This window comes from Struthio camelus, chromosome 5 (genome assembly GCF_040807025.1).
Source record: "Struthio camelus isolate bStrCam1 chromosome 5, bStrCam1.hap1, whole genome shotgun sequence".
In the NCBI taxonomy this organism is placed as follows: Eukaryota; Metazoa; Chordata; class Aves; order Struthioniformes; family Struthionidae; genus Struthio; species Struthio camelus.
Genome location: NC_090946.1, coordinates 37,739,581 through 37,758,203, shown reverse-complemented (window position 1 = coordinate 37,758,203; position 18,623 = coordinate 37,739,581). Strand labels below are relative to the sequence as shown.

General features: G+C 51.2%; 2 protein-coding genes across 4 annotated transcripts in view; one reads left to right on the top strand and one right to left on the bottom strand.

Annotated features, from left to right (window-relative positions):
- The window catches only part of ALX4 (ALX homeobox 4), a 47,839-nt gene extending 41,778 nt beyond the window's left edge, over positions 1–6,061 (top strand). Inside the window, exons 3-4 of the mRNA XM_068945567.1 lie at positions 1,056–1,184; positions 3,897–6,061. Of these exons, the coding sequence (XP_068801668.1) occupies positions 1,056–1,184; positions 3,897–4,220 (453 nt within the window). The 3' untranslated portion in view covers positions 4,221–6,061. The remainder of the gene's footprint in view (positions 1–1,055; positions 1,185–3,896) is intronic.
- An 8,062-nt stretch (positions 6,062–14,123) lies between these two features.
- EXT2 (exostosin glycosyltransferase 2) overlaps positions 14,124–18,623 on the bottom strand; it is an 82,146-nt gene continuing 77,646 nt past the window's right edge. For all 3 annotated transcript variants that reach the window (XM_068945565.1, XM_068945564.1, XM_068945566.1), the window contains one exon: positions 14,124–16,978. In XM_068945565.1, coding sequence (XP_068801666.1) covers positions 16,840–16,978 — 139 coding nt within the window. In that variant the 3' untranslated portion in view covers positions 14,124–16,839. The remainder of the gene's footprint in view (positions 16,979–18,623) is intronic.

Below are 18,623 nucleotides of genomic sequence, written 5' to 3'. Positions count from 1 at the left end.
GCCGTCCCTCCCGGGGCCCAGCGACCCGCTCGCCCTGCCGGTCCTCTCCAGACGTCCAGAGCGGTGTCCGGTTTCGGCAGCTGCCCGCGAGGAGCAGAGCTGCCCCGCGGCCCTGGCAAGGCGCTGCCAAGCCGAGCTGTCAGTTAGCGGTGCCCCCCCCCCCCCCTTCCTCCCCGAGTCACCGTGCAAAACTCAAAGCAGAGACGAGAAGCTCTTGGGCTGCTTCTTTCATGCACTGGCGTGACCTGCGCAACCCAGGCCCTGGTGCTCGCATGCATCTCTCAGTGCCTTCAAAGCCGCGCTTGATTGATGTGTTTCCCTGACTCACGAGCTTCAAGAGGCTTTGAAGACACGGGGCCAGGCTCTGATCTCTCTTATGCTGATGCAAATCAGGAGCAATGGTGCTGACAACAGTGCAATAATCCACCCTGATGTCAAGCCAGTAAAAATAGGCGCAGAACCAGAGTTTTGGTCTTTCCTCTGCCTTGAAGGGATCTGAGCACATGAGTGTGAAGCAGAGCAAAGAAAACAGGGTATAAAATAAAGGACGTGCAATCCTGTAGAAGTGCACTTGCCGTTTCCTGGGTCTATGAATGGAACTGTTGTCATGTTTTTCTTTTTAATGAACGGTTAGGAGAAGCACAGCAGAGAGCTCAGTGATATGTCTAAGGTCTCAGCCGATGGCGCTGCCGTAGCCGGGGTTCAGGCCCCAGCAGCGCTGGCTTCAGCCTGGCACCAGCACACACAGCTGTTTTCGCGCTTCTTATCTGAGCTTGGCCGAAAGCATGAGCGCTGCCACTGGTTTAGGGGCGCAAGATGGGTCATCCCCGGCCAAACTGGGAGGCAAGAGCGGCTGGTGTCACCAGACTCAGTGCCCCAGGCTGGGCATCTCCCTTGGCCCTGGGCGCTGCTGGGCCGGGCGCGCAGCTCAGCCCCCCCCCCGGCCACCCCGGGGGAGGCCGCGGGGACCGATAGCTGCCGCCGTGCGGGACCTGGGCGGTGGCACCCGACCCCAAGCAGCCCACACTCACGGCCCGCTCTCGCCCTCTCCCCAGGTCTGGTTTCAGAACCGGCGAGCCAAGTGGCGCAAGCGGGAGCGGTTCGGCCAGATGCAGCAGGTCCGCACCCACTTCTCCACCGCCTACGAGCTGCCCCTGCTCACCCGCGCCGAGAACTACGCCCAGGTGAGCGCGTCCGGCCCTTCCCTCGCCCCGCGGCGCCCCCCGGCTCCTGCTGCCGCCCCGCCGCCCCGCCGGGCGCGGGCTGGCCCCCAAAGTACGCCCAGAAATGAGCGCTCAGCAGCCATGTAGCGAGGGGGTGGCTGGAGCGCAGCCGGCTCGAGAGCGGCCACCCGCGACGGACCGGCCACCCGCCGGGCACAGATCAGCGCGCCCGGCAGCGCTGTTACGCCGTCCGCGTCCTGCCCCGCGGGCCGCTGGCCTGCCGCCGCTTCAGAAACGCTGCAAAGGGCTATCGAACGCCTTAAAACCAGCCGTTCCCAAACAGCCTTTCTTTCGCCGTGCCGAGATTCGCCACCGCCTTTCTTTAGGCGGTTGGGAGAAGCTTTTGCCTCCTGGCAGACACAGGCGGCGGCGGCCAGCTGTGCGCCGCGGTACCCGCAGCGCGCTCGGGGATGTCCGGGGGGTGCTTCCCGGGGGCCTCGTGGGCTTGTGCTCCCCGCAAAGGGTGGGAGCAGCCTGCTCGCGTATCTGGGCTGCTCCTGGGGACGGCCAGGGCTGTCACCGCCCTGCCCAGGCGGCAGGTGACACGAGCGGCTGCCACCTCTAACTCACCTCCTGCCGACCGGCCACAACAGCGTCCCACGCTGTGGCCAGCCCCCCCCCCCCCCCGCCCCCTTCCCATTTCCCAACGTTGCCCTTCAGACGCTGCCAGGGCAGACGGGTGCTCAAGGCCTGGGCTGCGCCCCCACAAAACCCTCCGTCCTGCTGATGCGTCGTGCAGCCAGCCAGGCTTCGCTCGAGGGCGCAGCTTTGCGGGCGCGACGCTTGGCACCGGCGGCCCGGCGGGAGCCCCGCTGCTCCCGGCCCCGGCTGCCGGGCGCCCAGCTAACCCGCCCGGCCAGCGCCGCACCAAGCCCCCCCGCTGCCCCGCCGCCAGCATCTGACCTCTCCCCTGCTTGGCGTCGCCCCCGGACCGAACAAGAAGCCCTTGGGAAGGAGCCGAGCGGCGCCACAGCAACCTTTCAAGCAGGGGGACGCCCTCAGCCTCACGGAGACGCCGTGTCCAGGGGCACCACCCAGCTCCCCCCTGTGTCCGTCTCCTGCGCTACCTGCCTCCGTCAGGGCCGGCCTAAGGATTTTGGCGGCCGAGGGCACAGCGCGGACGGACCGAGGGGCCTCAGCAGCCGCAGCCGGATGAACAGGGCAGGGCGACTGGTGCCTGCCCACAGCGCCCTGCGCGGTCAGCCCGACGCTCGCCTGCGAGGCCTGCTGGGGCGCGCGCCGTGGTGCAAGCACGGCAGCACCAAGGCGAGCCGGCGCCGGCCCGCTGGCGGTCAAGCGATTTGGCTCAGAAAGCACTTTAGACAGACAAAAGTGAATGCAATGCTCTAGGAAAAAAAAAAAAAAAACCCTTTCCCTAGTCTGCCCTGGACTTGGGGCAAGTGAGGAAGCCTGCCTGAGACGACCCACGCGCTGGGGAAGGAGCGTGAACGTTTGTTTGGGCAGGCTCCGGCTGTGCCTCTGCATCGCACCCTCCCTCTGGAGCCTCGGCGGGATGGCGCAGCCCCACGGCATGGTGCAGCCCCCCCCGGACACGAGGACCAGCCCCTTCCCACTCAGTCTGCACCAGGCTCCATGACTCCTGGGCACCCAAGAGCTGGGGTGGCCAGCGGCTAGCTCAGGTGGACAGCTGCGCTTGCGGAGCTGCTGCAGGCACTCGCACACTGAAGGGACCACAACCAGCAGCACTGGAGCCAGACCGGACAAGTGCAAGCAGGAAGCCCCAGGTGCTACTGGATCAGAGATGCAAAAATGCAAGCAGCTCCCCCCAGTTATTGGCCTGCTTCGTGCCTGCTCAGGGAAGATGCTCTCCCCCAGCTCAGGGCAGTTGGGAGTTACTTCATCAGCAAAGAGCTGAGTAGATCCCAGCAGCGAGGAAGGGCTGGAGAAGCACCACCGCTCTGCACTCGGGGTGGGAGCACACACGACCAGATCACTGCTATCGACCTTCCAGCAGTGACTTCACGAGGGGTGTCTTCTGCTTTTTGGCCCCGTGCAGCGAACTCAAGCGGTTCCTCCCCCGCCAACCCATCCACTCTTTCTTCTTGAGACGTGGCTTGAGGCTGGAAAGACGAGGGCCTCCAACCCCATTCCTTGCCTCCTCTTTTCCTTCAGTATAAGCTGCTCTTTGGACCCCCCCGCCTTTGGTCTCTAGACTGATTTATGAGAGACCCTGCCTTTTCTCCACTCTAAACTAGACAAGATGACCATATTCTCTCCAACTGCCCTTGGTTTATCACTCCCAAAACTTGCAGCCCCCATGTCCAAAGGCATGAAGACCCTACCTCAGCTTTCGAGACCCTGTCCTGGTCCCCACTGTAGGTGGGAGCCAGCAACAGCCACGTCAGGAGTGAGCGCTCTGTGCCCCTCCGCAGGAGGCTCTCCCCACCGTAGCACGCGAGGGCAGTCCCTCGGCATGCCGTCCTGCTTGGGCACCGCGCGCCATGTCCCGGGGTGCTGCTTTTTGGTAGTGCTTGGGGCACCACATCCAGCAGCACCAGAGGGTGGGGTGACCCAGGAGCTGGGAGGGAGCGGGGCCCACCAGTAGGGTTTTCCCTCCCCTGTGCACGGCAGCGTTGGGGCTCTCCCTCCCCAGGCCTGCCGCCGGCTGCGTCCCACCAGAGGTGGCCCTGACCCTTCTTTTCCCACCCCCAGATCCAGAACCCCTCCTGGATTGGCAACAACGGCGCCGCCTCCCCCGTGCCCGCCTGCGTGGTCCCCTGCGACACGGTGCCCTCCTGCATGTCCCCCCACGCTCACCCCCACGCGGCCGGCGGCGTCTCCGACTTCCTCAGCGTCTCCGGCCCCGGCAGCCACGTGGGACAGACTCACGTGGGCAGCCTCTTCGGCACGTCCGGCATCAGCCCGGGCCTCAACGGCTACGAGCTGAACAGCGAGCCGGACCGCAAGACCTCCAGCATCGCCGCCCTGAGGATGAAGGCGAAGGAGCACAGCGCCGCTATCTCCTGGGCGACATGACAGGGTTGCAACCCAGCGCCCTCGAGACACTGAGCGAGCAAACGGGGACAGCCGAATAAATCCATCCGCTTGGACTCCAGACAGCCGTTTCCTCCTTGGGGATCTGAATGCAGCACTTTTAGCTACCCTAGGTATATAAAGTACATATGTTAACATAAGTGGAGTGCTTCCAGCATGAACACAGGGAAAGCGCGTGCGGCTTCCTGGGATCGGGCAGGGAAAGGGAAGTTGTGGAGCAGCAGCTCTTCCAGCGAGGCTTGGTTCGGGATGCGTCCCCCGTCACCGTCACCTTCCCAGGGATCTGGGCATTTTTTCTCCCCGCTCCTTTTTCTGACACCAGACCTGCCTTTCCAAACAGCAAAAGCCAGCTGGTGTTTTCAGCAGGGTCCCCCGCGCCCCCAGCCGCGCACACCTACACCAACACCCACACAAACCTTCCCCTCCCAGTCTGTCAGCAGCGTTGCTCAGCTCGGCTCTGCCCTGGGCAGGGGACGGGATGGGGACTCTGGCACCAGCAAAGAGACACTGCCCAGGCTGCTCCCGTCCTCTTTTGGCGGGAGGCACGGCCTCCCGCGGCTCAACGGGACAGGGCTGGGGAGATGCCCGAGGCCGGGGAGAAGACGACGTTAGTCTGTCTCCTTCTGCCCTGTCTCCTCTCCATTTCGCACTGTCTTAGCTGACGCGAAAAGTTGTAGCCACCCTAAGGATGCGAAGGGGAGGCCGCTTTCCCTACCACAGTGTGAGTCTTTGTCACCTCTCTGGTCCCCCAGCCTGAGTTGGGAGATGACTGTGGGGGCAGAGGGGGGGGTGACAACCTCCCAGCACTGCTTTCAGAAGGTGACACCGCAGCGAGCACCTCGGGTTGGCTTTGTTAAGGCCACGGTCAGTGTGTGGTAGGGCAGGGAAATGCTTCCTCCGGCTTTTACTGGGTCAGGAGCTACTATCCCCGTTTAGAGCCAGACACCGTAGGAGGGCAGCCGCTGTGCAAATCCGCAGGTCCCCAGAGAGGCCGGAGCCCCCTCTGAGGAGCAGCTCAGGCGGCAGCACACAGCTGGGCTTGCATAAGGCTGTCAAATCCCTCGTGCACCTTGTCCTGGGGTTCAGGTGTCTGTAACCTGCCCTTCCCTGCCGCCTTCAACGCCAGGCCCCGCTGTGAACAGCCCCTGCGGGCACTGCTGGGCAGGGACAGGCTGGGCAGGGACCCAAGGCTGGAAAGAAGGCAACATTGTCCCACCTCCTGCCACCTTGGATCTTCTCCACCCTGTGCAGGAGCGCAGGAAACCCAAGAAGTGGCCTGGCTTGTTTGTGTCCTGAGTCCACCTCCTCCCTGAGCGTCTCTCCAAGGGCTCTCACCTGCCCCGTACTAACTGCTAGGTGAGATCGCCTTCATAAGGCTAAATCTTTTCCAAGCTCTCCAGTGATCTCGCAGTGCCAGGATAATTGCAGAATTTCCTTTCACCCTACTGAATTATCACTAAGGACAGGCTGAAGGTCATCTGAGCACCAGCACCCACACAGCTTGGCTACACAGCCTGAGCCTGGGCTCGGAGAACAGGCTCTGAGACTAGAAAGGGAACGACAAGATTTTACTCCCATTAAAAAAATGTGTGTCACCTTGCCCTCCCTCCTCATGCTCAGTATTAGGAGACCTTGGCGTCCAAGGTCCAGGAATATTTAGTGGCCTTGGAAAAGGGTCCAAATATGCTACAACCAACTAGCAGGTTTCAGGTTACTGTATACAGCATAAAGTATTTCTGTAGCGCCAAGACATTGCCATGCGCTAGATAAATGACACATCATTGGCTAGATCAAATGTAATATATATATTTATTGGTGTAAGCAAAAACCAGGAGTACTGTCTCTTTTCTCTCCTCAAAAATGTTAAGGGATGCCTTGCTTGGCACTCACAGGACATCAGCGTGCATTTAACCATGCCTAAGAACAGGGCTGCTCCCATCAGGCGCAGGCATGATGTATGCCCAGCCCAAACATTTAGCTGAGCAACTGGGCGTGATGTTGTAGGCACTGAAAACGATGCTGATCACTGTGCCAGACAGCAGCACTGCCCAAACCTCTGGGTTTTTGCATGCAATGACAGCAATGTTACAGCTTAAATTGCATTTGAACACCAACGTCTTCCTTACCTCGGTAAGCACCCCAAACTTCCTTCTCTTAGAAAAAGCCCTTTTTGGTGAACTGAAGGGAAAGGCATTTTACAACCCAGCGTTTGGCCCCGGACGAGCAGCTAGGAGACCGGGGAGGCTCCGGTGTCACATGCACGACCACGGCAACTGCTGCTTCCCCGCGACGGTGGGACGCGCAAGCAGCCCTCACCCGGCGCCGCAGAAGCACGTCGGCCTTCCCGGGCCAGACAGGCGCCCCGGCACCACGCGGTGGCTCGAGCAGCTTTCGGGCGGGCAGCTGAGCGCTGCGGCAAGGATATTTTTCCAGCGAGGCGGCGGAGGGGGCTGCTCTCCAGCGTCGGCAGACAGCCCGGGGACGGCGCGCTGCCTGCCAAGCCGGGTAGCACCGGTGACGAGGCAAACGCGCAGCGGGGGAGCGCGCGGGCGGTCAGGCCGGCAGCGGGGCTCACCCTGCGGGTGCCGCGGAGGAGCTTAGCTGCGCTCGCTGCTGGAGTCAAAGGGTATTTTTCCTCGCTGACTCCACAGGATTTTGCCCAAGCTGTTTAACAGCTCACAGGATTAAGTCCGGTATCGCTTGTCTCGTTAGAGGGAGAGGAGACTTTCCAGGCAGTCGAACTAGCATTAACAGAGAGGTTTGGCCCCTACTTTTACTTACCTTAAGCTCCATGTGCAAAGCACATGTTGGACTTGCTCAGTCTATTATTTTAAACATCACCACACGCGCCCAGCCCTGAGCCAGCCCGACTGCGCTGCGGGGCGAGGGGGGACTTTGGTTTCCGAGAGCCCCCTGCCGTGGGGTCTCCTGCCGCCGGCAGCACGCGGGCGCCCTGGTTCGCCCGGCCTCGTCCCCCCCGGCCGGGGACACGGCCATTTGCCCGGCAGCTCCCTCGGGGCCGCCCGTGTGGGGCACGCTGGAAGGCGCTACTGTCACAGCCCCCTGAAAGCAGCTGGTCAGGCAGCTTTTAAGCTGCGCGCATCGGTATTTATACACACTTTTTACTTTTTAATTAATTAAAAAGTTTTTAAAACTAGCCATTAAATTAACAAGACAAACTCTATAAATATATATATATATATGTGTGTGTGTGTGTGTATATATATATATATATATCTCTCTCTCTCTCTCTCTCTTTCTCTCTCAAGCTTATTCTAGCCGACCTGTGGCTACTGCATTTCTTAAGAGTCACAGGGTTGGTGCTGTTCTTGCAATCTCGAGTTGCCACAGTGATGCCTTTTTTTTAATTATTATTATTATTTTAATACCCTGCATCTCTATTTATGACTTTTTTTTTTTTTTGCTATTTATTTCTTAGTTAGTGTTTTACTCCCGTCCATACCCGGACTGGCGATGCCCTGGCCTGGACTTCCCTTGGCCGCCGCCAGCCGCCCCGCAGCAGCCAGCGCCGGTGGGGGGCTGCAGCACCCGGCAGGTTGCGCCCTCTCGCTCTCAGCAGCCCCCGTGGAGGTGGCAAAACCCATGTGCCCGCAGCCCGGCCCCGGTCCCGGGTGCTGCTGCCGTGGCCCGGGCGCAGGCCGAGAGGGGCCCAGGGAGGCAGCGGGCTCGGCCGCCCCGTCGGGGCACCGGCTGGGGCCTGCTCGACGTGCCGCTCACGCAGGGCGCTTGGCCCAGGCGGCGCTGGCAGCGGCAGCTGCCAGCAAAAGGGACCAAGCTGCAAGATAGAGGAGAAGTCGCTTCCTTTCTGGGCAAGGGCTGGCGCGGCGCCTCGCCTCGCCTCTGCGGCGCGAAGCCTGCAAACCCCTGCGGCAGCCCCGACGCCGCGGTGCGCGGCGCCGCTTTGGGGCAGGGGCTGGTTGCCGGCTTGCACAGAGCGCCCCCGGGCCGGGCAGCACGTTGTAAAACACTCTGCAAACAAACAAAGCCAAAAAGGTAGTTTCCTGGAAAGGAGGTTGAAAAATAATCAAGCGGAGGCAGAGACCTGTGTTTATTTTGCTGCTCTGACTGACACAGCAAAAAGCAAACAGCCCCGAATTAGGAATTAAACCCACATGGGAGCGGGGGCAGACCCAGACCCAAAGTCCTCGAGCCGGTTTCCGCGGTACTAACGGTGCTGCAGGAGGCAGCGGAGCCCCCGGCACCCCGTTAGCTCTTTGCTGGTAACACGATTACCCCCCACTCCCCCCCCGCCCGCCCCGGCATAGCTAGGTAGGTAGGTAGAGCTAGGACTTTTATACTACTGATTTTGAAGGACAGTTTTCAATGTATAATAATATATCAGTTTAGGTGTGCAGTGTTTGAAAGAGAGACTGGGAGAAGGAAAGAAAACAAACCTCAATCGATATTATTGTTTTCGTTGTAAGATATTGTAACCTTGTATAAACGCAAACATTTTTTTTTTCTTTAGCTTAACGGCCTGGGGTAGAACATGTTAAAAAAAAAAAGTTTTAAAAAGTTCAGGAAAAAAAAGAATAAAAAAACTATTAAAAATGTTGCCATGTGAGGTTTGTGCCATGCAATGTTAATGCCTATGCAGCCATGTATTACCAGCTCATTACAGTGGAATATTAAAGAAGAACAAACAGTCTTGCAGCTTGTTTTTTTTTTTTTTAATTTTTTGGAAGTAAGTTATTGCACTTGCAGCTTTTTTTTTTTTTCTTTTGGGGGGCAAAGGGGAGGGGCTGGCATTTCTGAGCACAATTTTTTTTGTTTTTTCCCCCCATTTTTTTAAAGGAGTGAAATTGCTGGGGAGGAACCTGCTTCCAAGCCGCCCTGGCGGAGGAGACACAAACGCTGTTGTTGTTGTTTTGGTTTGCAATAAACTCCTTCTCTTCTCCCCTCTCAACTGGGATCTGTCTGGTTTGTTCCTGACTCATGACAGATGAAATGTGATCAGAGGGGCCTCCAAAATCTCACGTTAATTGAAGCTGGCAAAAAATACTAACAGTGCCCTTTTGAACTGCTGACACAGTGCAGAATGGATTAGCTGGGGGTAGATTAACAACAGGTGGCAGCTCACGGGCCGCTGCCGGCACAAAGAGGTTGCTAGCGGCCAGCAGCCGGGCGCGGGAACATCCTGCGAGCCAGCTTCAGGCTCGTGAGGGCCTCCGGGCCTGCGAGGGCGTTTCAGCATGGCCACTAGCGAGCAAAGGGGGCACCAGGACCGCAGGGAAACCTGGGGTCTGCGGGGACCTATCTGCTCTTTTCCTCCCACCAGTAACCTCTGCTGTGACCTCCTTTCCCTTAGGCTCCACAGACCCACCAGCACTGGCACCAGTAGCTTAGGTGAGAGCCCAGGTCCCTGCACCTAGACACTGGGGGATCCGTTTTGCACCTAGGTAGAGCTGCGAAGGTGCCCAGCGACCCATTGGGATCAGCATAGCCCCTCTTGCCTTTCCACCAGTTGGCTGGGAGCATCAGCTCGGCTCAGATGGAGCGTGGCTGTTTTCCATCTCCCAAAGCAACAGATAATGCAGGTGCTGTTGCAAACTTATCCATTCCTCTCACTTGTACAAGAAAAATTCCTTCCCTCCCTGAGTGCTCAAAGCCAGATTCTCCAGATGTTGGCAAAGCTCTGACTATTGAGAGCCTAAAGCCAATTTCATCCTGGTTGTATGGGTTTACAAATTGCTCCTGATCAGGAAGTTGCCAGGAAAGGATGCAACTCTTGGATGAGCAGTTTTAACTGTACCATAGTCAGTGATCTTACACTTACCAGTATTTGACCTAAGGTGCAACATTCACAGAGGCAGAACATACTTGTTCCATACCCACATGAGGGAAGAAGACACCAAAGGGCTGAAAAGTCTCTCTAGAACCTCTAGAAAGTGTCAAGACCCAGATTAAAACTGCGCTCTTGCTGAAGCTACGCTTTCCTACTGGGATTACAAGAGGAGTTTAAAAAGCATTAAGAAATTTCTCACTGGGAGATGCGGCCACAGTGCCTGGGTTAACATGCTCCTTCTCTGCCGGAGAATACAACTTTGAGGCAGGGCAAAGTTTGGGCAGTTTTAGTGAAAAATAATTTTTTTTTCCTGTAAACTAAATAGATTTGCTTTTTTTTTCTTCCTCTTTTTAAAAGCCAGTTATTAACCTTTAAGCAGACGGATGTACAATAATCTTCCCATCGGCAAGAAGGTAAAAACCATGCAAGGTGCGTCTATTTATGGCCAGATGCAGCCCACATGTAAAGGTGTTGCATTTAATCTGAGACAAACAAGTGTTTACTATTTGTGAAAGGACCTTTCACTTTCTCTTGCTTTTCAGTTTGTAACTTACTCACGAGGCAAAGCCAGATGCTCTGAGTTAGCAGCCTGCTCCTTTTGCTGCAGCCTTGCTGAATTCCTGGATCTCATTTTACGGTGCTTTCTGCATGGAGCCTTTCCCCCGTGGTCCGCCTCGGTACGAAGTGTGGCAAATGGGGTATTGTTCCCTGTCAGTCCTCAGCTGCAGGCGCCCAGTGCTAACTGCAGCTAGACCCAGCTGAGATCCAGCCTTCCCCTCTAAAGAAAGACAGATTTTACAAAACAGTGAGGGGTAAGTTTTCAAGCGGCCAGAACATCAGGTGAGAAAACAACATTTTTCTTGAGTAAACGGCTATATGAACACGCAGGAGGGAAGAACTGTGCATAAAGCTTTTGGCCTGAAAGCCTCAGGTATCTTTCTAAGGGACTATGGGCACCCCCGAGATGAGCAGTAGAAGTGAGATGTTCCCACAGGGCTGGCAGGCAGGTAGGTGGGCACCCACTTTTCAGTCAGTCCCAAGCTTTGGCTTTTAGTTTTACAGGTTCTCATTGCTGCACTGAATGAGGGTTAAGGGGGCACTCAATGAGCTTCATCCTTAAAAGCACGGGGTGCAACAGCAAGCATATCTCATAACACACACTGGGACATACAGGGTGTGTATGTCCCAAGCTCTTAATGTCTTTATTGGTCAAATGTCCAGCTTTCACCTCCTTCCAATTACCCAACTAAAATTAAGGCTAAAAAAATCCAATCAAAGTTACTTAATAATTAAGCCAGTATTTTCTTTTTCTTATGGCTCTGTAGGAATAGTCACAACATGGGTCATTGCTCTTTGTAGACACTAGTTCTCCCCTTGCCCATCTCATCCGTCTAACCAGTGCTACAGCACTGATCCAAGTTCACAGATATACTGACACCACGTCCAGGTTCCACTGATCTTAGTCCCCACAAGTAACTGCGGAGTTGTCATTCCTGCCTGGAATAGGAACGCTTCTTATTTATGCAAGTAAACAGGCCCTTGGAATGAATAAAGGACATTTGAAGAATTATTATTGGATCTTCTCCAGACAAATGAAGACAGCAAACAGGCAACCTTGCAGGGAATACCTCTGAGCTGTGCTGCCTGTTTTGAGTTGGAAAACTCCCGGCGTGCTGCTAGCTCTGCGCCACTCCACTTAATTGCCTCAATTGTCGCTGTTATCCTTTAATGGGAAACATAACTCGCTTTCAAAGCGACCACAAGAAGCCGCAGACAGGGGAATCCTGAAGATCAGCAGAGGTGGGACTGCATTACAGCCATTTACATCAGACTGAAATTACACAGAGTGCACCAGGAATGTCTCTAAATGGCTTCAAGCCAAGGCAGGCTGAAGCATGCTGACACTAAAAGTCAAGGCTAACAGTCCTCTAGCTTGGTATTGAACGACCCAGAACTCCAAATAAACAGCCTTTACGATAAAGCGTGGTCACACTGCTCAAACATAGGGCTAGGATACTGGTATTGTATCCTGTTTCGCCATACAGCTCCTGTGGCCTTGGGTAAATCACAGCTTCTCTCTCTGTTTACTGCAGTAACAGGTAAAACACTGGTTTTACTCAAGCAGGAGGACTGTGAAGCTTAATTTATTGTTGAGCTCAGATACAGCAGTGACATGCATCATAAAAAGACTTTACACAGACCTACGTATCACTCACAACAGCATGAGATGCAACTAAGAGACCCACAACTCTACTGTAAAGCAGAAGTGTTCTACACGATTTTCCTGTTAAGCACATGTCATCTCTCTACATACCAATGTTTGCAACCTGGTTTCTGAGGGAAGAGGTTTGAGGTTGACCAGCTGCTGATGGGAAAGCTTTCAGATCCTACAGAAAGATGCAAAGAACACTGTGTTTGCACTCTTCTGGTGGTTATTGCCAGAAATGAATTGGGGCGGGGGGGGCTAAAAATAAAAAAAAGTCACTAAAGGTGGAACATTTGCCTCATATTTGCTCTCCTTGTCTCAACTCTTCAGGAATAGACTGAAGTTAGCAAATGGGACCAGCTCATTTTGTAGCTCACATTTAATCTAACAAGACTTTGCAGAGTCTTTCTTGCTTTAAGTTCATGGAAGAGCCTACACATGATTTCAAGGACTATCTGTACAGCAGAAATAGAGTCACATTTTAGTTCACGCAAGAATGTGCTTTGCAGGAATCCTAGTAAAATTTAAACATTTAAAAGTAACACGTAAAGTAGAGTGATATAAAAAATATGCATTCACTCTGTCTTACCTCTGACAGGTATTTAAAATACATTTTCTCGTCAGCCCTGCCAATTTCAGTTTTTCTTTCCTGTGTTGTGCTGTAGTCTTGTAACAACAGTGGTTTTCATTTGCCTCTTCCTGGCTCACCCCACACCCGTTCCTGTGAAAGGGCTGTTATTCCTTGAAGGACAGCAGAATTACGCAGTACTGATTAACCACTTTGAGATCCTTTCTAATCAAAAGGTGCTCGACATATGATAATTACCCAGGGTACCCAGGCGCTGATTTTGGAGGGCATTCATGACAGATCTTGAGGGACATTAAAATTGTCCACTTAAATGGATTTTCATGTCTCTCACTATATCATTTTTACAGAGTGCTCAACACTCACCAATACAACCTAAAAGCAAAATGAGTGAGAAGTGCTAAGCACCTCTTAAATCCCAGCTCACTATTATGTTGCTATCTGTCTTATATGGATTTAGCTCCTAATGTTAAGGCCCCAGAGTTTAAAAGGCCCTTGAATTGAGCTTTCCACATATGGATAACTAGTTGCTACAGTAAAGCATATCTGAACTGCACCAGCAAAAGCATGATGGGCAGCAGGAGGTTCAAGAGCAGGACCTGGAGACAGCAGGAGAGCAGTAATTCAGAACATTAGGGCTTGCATTGGCACGTCCTGTCGTTAGATAGCGGAGCTAGGGAGGAAGAGTCAACACATTGCAGGGAGAGATGGTAACACTAAAAACATGTCCATAAGACTGGCAGACTACAGCATGCCCAAGTAGCAAGGTGTGTCATTAACAGCCCCTTCTGCAGCATGCTACGTAAGGGACAAGCCGCAGCACTACTGAGTAGAATAGCAACACGGAGCTGCCACTATGCTCAGCTCCACCATTATGATGACTTGGTCAGAAGCCCTTCCCTCAAAAGCACGACTCTTCATTTGCTCTCTCTCTTCACAAAAAGAGAATGGATCTGTTCCCTATTTCTCTATGATAAACAGTACTGTCAAATCTTGGCAGAAAATTAGAGTAACAACTACTCTCTCCAAAAAGGTGACTGGGATGAACTCATGCAGAGATAATTTCTCTTTCAAATGCAACCACCCCACTCTAGTTACAGGAAAGACAAAACGCCAATAAATCTTTCTATTTCTTTCTATTTTAGATCGTTCTAAAGTACATCATGGATATTCAACTTTAGCGTAGATTCACCCAGCAAAACACCCTGTTATTGCTGTTCTCACCTCTAAACGCTTCCATGGTTCCTTATACACATCAGCGCACCTCCAAAAGTGAAATACAACAAATACTCTTTGGATTTATTTTTTAATATAACAACATTAGCCTTTTTGATAAAATATATACAATGAAAAGTTAACAATAATCTTAATTTAATGACTGAAAACAAAACCATTCCAAATCAGACATACAGGTACACCTTATTTTTACAGATTCTGCATCAAAAGCAACACAATTATAAACGTAGTGGGGAAGCGGGGCATTTTACAGATTTGTCAATTGCCCAGTTTTCTCCATGACACAAACCAGACAGACATTACCATTTAAATGAGACTGCCATATAAAAGCAGCTGTAAAATGCTGCAGGACAAAACATGTCAGATAACTGGTCACTGGGCATTCTGAGGAAGAGGAATTAGCCCAGATACTTTGGGATGCTGACAGAAGGACCTGTTGCCTCTTACTAACTTGCGACCAGAGATCAGTTCAGGAGGGCTTGTTAGGCTATCCCCACCTAAAAGTATTCCAGCAACCATTTGAAATCCTCCGTGTCTTTTAAAAGTCCGTGCAAAGTGTGTACTCCTGGCTTACTGAGAAAAAAAAAACAAGAAATTGCAACAGCTTCAGGGCTTTGTGAAAGGGAGATGTTATAATGCTGTTACGCCGGCTAAGGCCTGCCAACCTCAGATCAGCCCCAAAAGCAAGGTTAAAATTCAACAGATTACTACACTGTCACAGCTTCCCTTTTTTAAAGCAAACTTCGCATGGGAAATAAACTGGCATCTATTGACACTCAAGCAGCAGGACATAAACCAGCAGAAAGGTTCAGGAAGAAAGTTCACGTGAATGAACACGAGGGGCTGCGAAGGAGAACTACTCAGCAACAAAGCGTTCCTCTATTTTGTGATACCCACTGTGCAGACAGCAGTTGTCACTGCAAAAGCTATCCTCCTGCCTCCCTAATACCTCCTCCCACTGCATGTTAGGAATGAAATAAAGACTACACTGAAAAACAACCCCAAAATTTACTAGTAATTAAACGTTCCCAGAGAATCGGATGATGCAGTTTACAGCCACATCTCAGGGGAGTTATGAAGTGAAGTATCCCCTCAGAGCTATTGTTCCAATATGATTTTCATTCACAGCACATCCACTGCATTGGGCAATAAGATAAGTCTTAGTGGGGGTGAGACAAATAGGAGCAGATGTTTCCTGTTTCTAGCCTGACTTTCATTTGGTTTCTGTCATTGCTGCCTATCCAGTTTAGGAGAGGGGGTGAACTGTGATGCCTAACACTTGTCCCATTGTTTGGGGTTTTGGCAAAATCTGAGGAGTAAGGTTGCTCGTAGTGTAACAGAAAAATGGCCTATCGAGTAAGAGATCTCTGTTACTGGCAGCAAGGGAGATGTCAAAAGAAGGTGAATTCACCCTTATCTGGTAGCAGACGTTCTACCAGCGAAGCTGGAAGAAAGATTTCTTCCTCAGCCCAACTTAGGAGCATCTCTAACATCAAAGGGCAAGAGGTCTTTCGGTCCAGGCAGTTTTATTTCTAACTTTGCTATATCTAATTTTTAACTCAGGTCAATTTCAGCTTTGAGAAACAATTCCAATTTTCATAAGAAATTTAAAGTCTCTCTAAAAGCTTCATGCTTCAGTGGCAGCCTGTGGCCATGGGTTCTTTAATTAAATTGCAAGCTAAGACCCAGCAGTTTTTCCAACAACAGTAATTTACAGGAGTTTCATCTATAAGTGCACATTAATAGTGTCTTGCAGCTACACACAACCCTGCACATCAAAGCTGAAACCAGGAATTTCTGTAAATTGAAATGTTTTACAAATCAGTCTGCAACACACTGACTGCTGAAGAGGGCTCAGATGTTCAAATATTAACTCATAGCTGTTGTTCCAAGGTATGGCTATGATGTAAAACTATAACTGACTGCTCTGTTTTAGTAATGAAAAGGAAGAATATAGTAGGACTGGAAGATACATCTTTTTCTTATAACCAGTTTTGACACTTGAGTCACATTCACTTGTATGGACACAGCAGAAAACCTGAGATTCATGCAGAACGAAGAGATGCAGCAATTGGAGTTCTATCCTGCAGGTCTCTGTGCTTTAACAGAGACCGTCCTCCTAGCTGCCATGTGTGTCAACTTGCATTTAAATAATTTTCAAGTAATATGAAACACTTTGTTCTTTAAGCCATGTGACAAAACACAGATTTTTGCTGCTGCTGTTGTAAAAAATAAACATTTGTCTCACTACGCAGAAAAAACTATTTGCTACACAGTTGCTTAAGCCAACAATTCAGCTCAAGAGACAGAGGCCCACCAATCCCATAGGAAATAAGCTCCTCCCAAAAGACAGCAGCTATACATTGCAGACTGTTGCTTCAAATGGATGGATGCTTACACATCAAAGAGGGCTCCAGCACATTCAAAAGAAGAGGTCAGTCATGCCAGCCAGACCCCAGAGTGAGATTCTGTTTTATTCTTGCAGATGCACAGCCTCCTTTGGAGAACAAGTGTTTGTTTTGACATTTCTGGTAGGACCCATGAACAGACTCAATCCTCTGTATGCAACAGAGAAGCAGTTGTTCAGCTTTCCATTACACATTTGTGCAACGTGAAGGGAGGACTAATATTACCAGAATACAACATGAATTCCCATCTCCCTCAGATGCAACCCACTTTATTGCCTTATTTTCTTCAGGGCCTCATATTCCTCTTAGCACCGTTTCAGCCTTGATTTTCAGCACACAGGTTCGTCTCATAGCTGCCTTTACAAGCTGCCGATATTGGGAAAGCTCTTCAGTTTCTCAGGAAAGTCATCTTTGTACAGGACAGGGTCAGCCCGGTGCTCCACCACTTTCAGAGGCATGGTCCCGAAGACAGAGGCAAACTTATTGATGCATTCAGATCTGGCAAAAGGGAAAGCAATGTAATTAAGAACCCCAACAACTGGGCTGTCTCCTAGCTCCCACACCAAAATAATCGATAGAAAAACAGCTCAGTAACCTTCCCTCCTGTTCTTGGAAATACTTCAGCCATGCTAGCTTCTAGTAAATAAAAAGGGAGCCTCACTGCAGAGAGAACTGAAAAGAAACTGGTGTTCTTTGATTTATCCATTTAATCACGGAGAAGAGCAAGGGGATGCTGGCAGCAGCACATGTGCACATGGAGGTCAAAGCTTCCCTTCTCCCTCCCCCCTAGAATTCCAGTCATTCTTAAAGCAATGTACATGCTGTAAACCAGAGCAGATTAACCGCCAGCATCTCTCTTAAAGGGCCACTGTTGGGTCAGTTTGGCTCATAGCAAAGCTTTTGCAAAAAACAAGCATTTGTGAAAATGGAGTTCTACAAAAATGTTTCTTTGTTTTTTCTCAGACTTCTTCAGAAGCTCTACTTTTTCCCACAAAAATAAACATGCCCCAATATATAGGAAGAACTAACTGTAATATAACTTAAAAGTGAAGCTGAATGAAAACTATAAAATGGAACCAACTAGTTTATTTCCCTTGTCTAAATAAAAAGAAGTTGAGCAGTAAGGCGTCATATCACACAAAACAGATCAAACCACTGATGATTCTTTCAGTTTTAATAACCTCAGGTGTTAGTAATGCTCTGGAAGGGAACAGTGATGTGCTTCAGAAAAACAAGCAAACAGATACTTAACCTTACATTGCTTCTTTAACTCTTTCACTGAAAGACAGGGTACATGTGGAAGTAAGGCATGGAAAACTCGACCAAACTTATCTCAACCAGTGCTCAGCTAACATTAGCTATGTATTTTATAAAACAGCTTTTAAACATTTCAGACACTGAGAATCATGGCAACACAGTCCAGAAGACATCAATGTGATAGGCAGCTACAAGAAAATGGGTCACAATTCTTTTGCTGTTCACAAATGAAGGGATTAGATTTAAAAAAAAAAAGAACAACAAGTACTTTGACTCAACTACAGAAGCTCCTGTGCTGCAGGCAGCTCCAGAGCAGGTCTCTCGCTCCCTAACCACTGCGCTCTCTCCCAACCCCTTCTAAGGGTTAAGGGGTCGCTACAGCTCCAGGATAGTTTTCCTGAACAGACCCGGTCAATCACACCAACTGAGTGTGACAGTTTTGTGATGGAGACTGCTCAAGACTGCCCCAAACACTCTTTTGAAGTAGATGGGACAGCACAACTGGTTTTCAAAATTAATTCCTCAGCCTCTGAGCCATCCTGTAGCTCCCTTGGAATTAAATGATTGAAAAACACAAAGCCTGAGTTGTTAAAGTGCTACATCTCTGTGTTGCTGTTTTCAAGCTATAACGGTCATATTTCAGGCTTTTTTTTCCTGGCCTGAAAAAACAGCCAGAAAATGACTTCACTATTAAATATATTATTCACTATATTAAATAAAATATTTAATGTCAGGAAGAACTCAGGCCAGGTAATGCAGACACCTCACTTTCTGCTACCTTCTCATCCCCTCATATTTCTTCCTACCCTGACTCCAGCTTCAAATCTTTGCATTAGGAAACAAATGAAAAGGAATTTGGAGCTTAAGAGGGAAGAAACAGTATGCA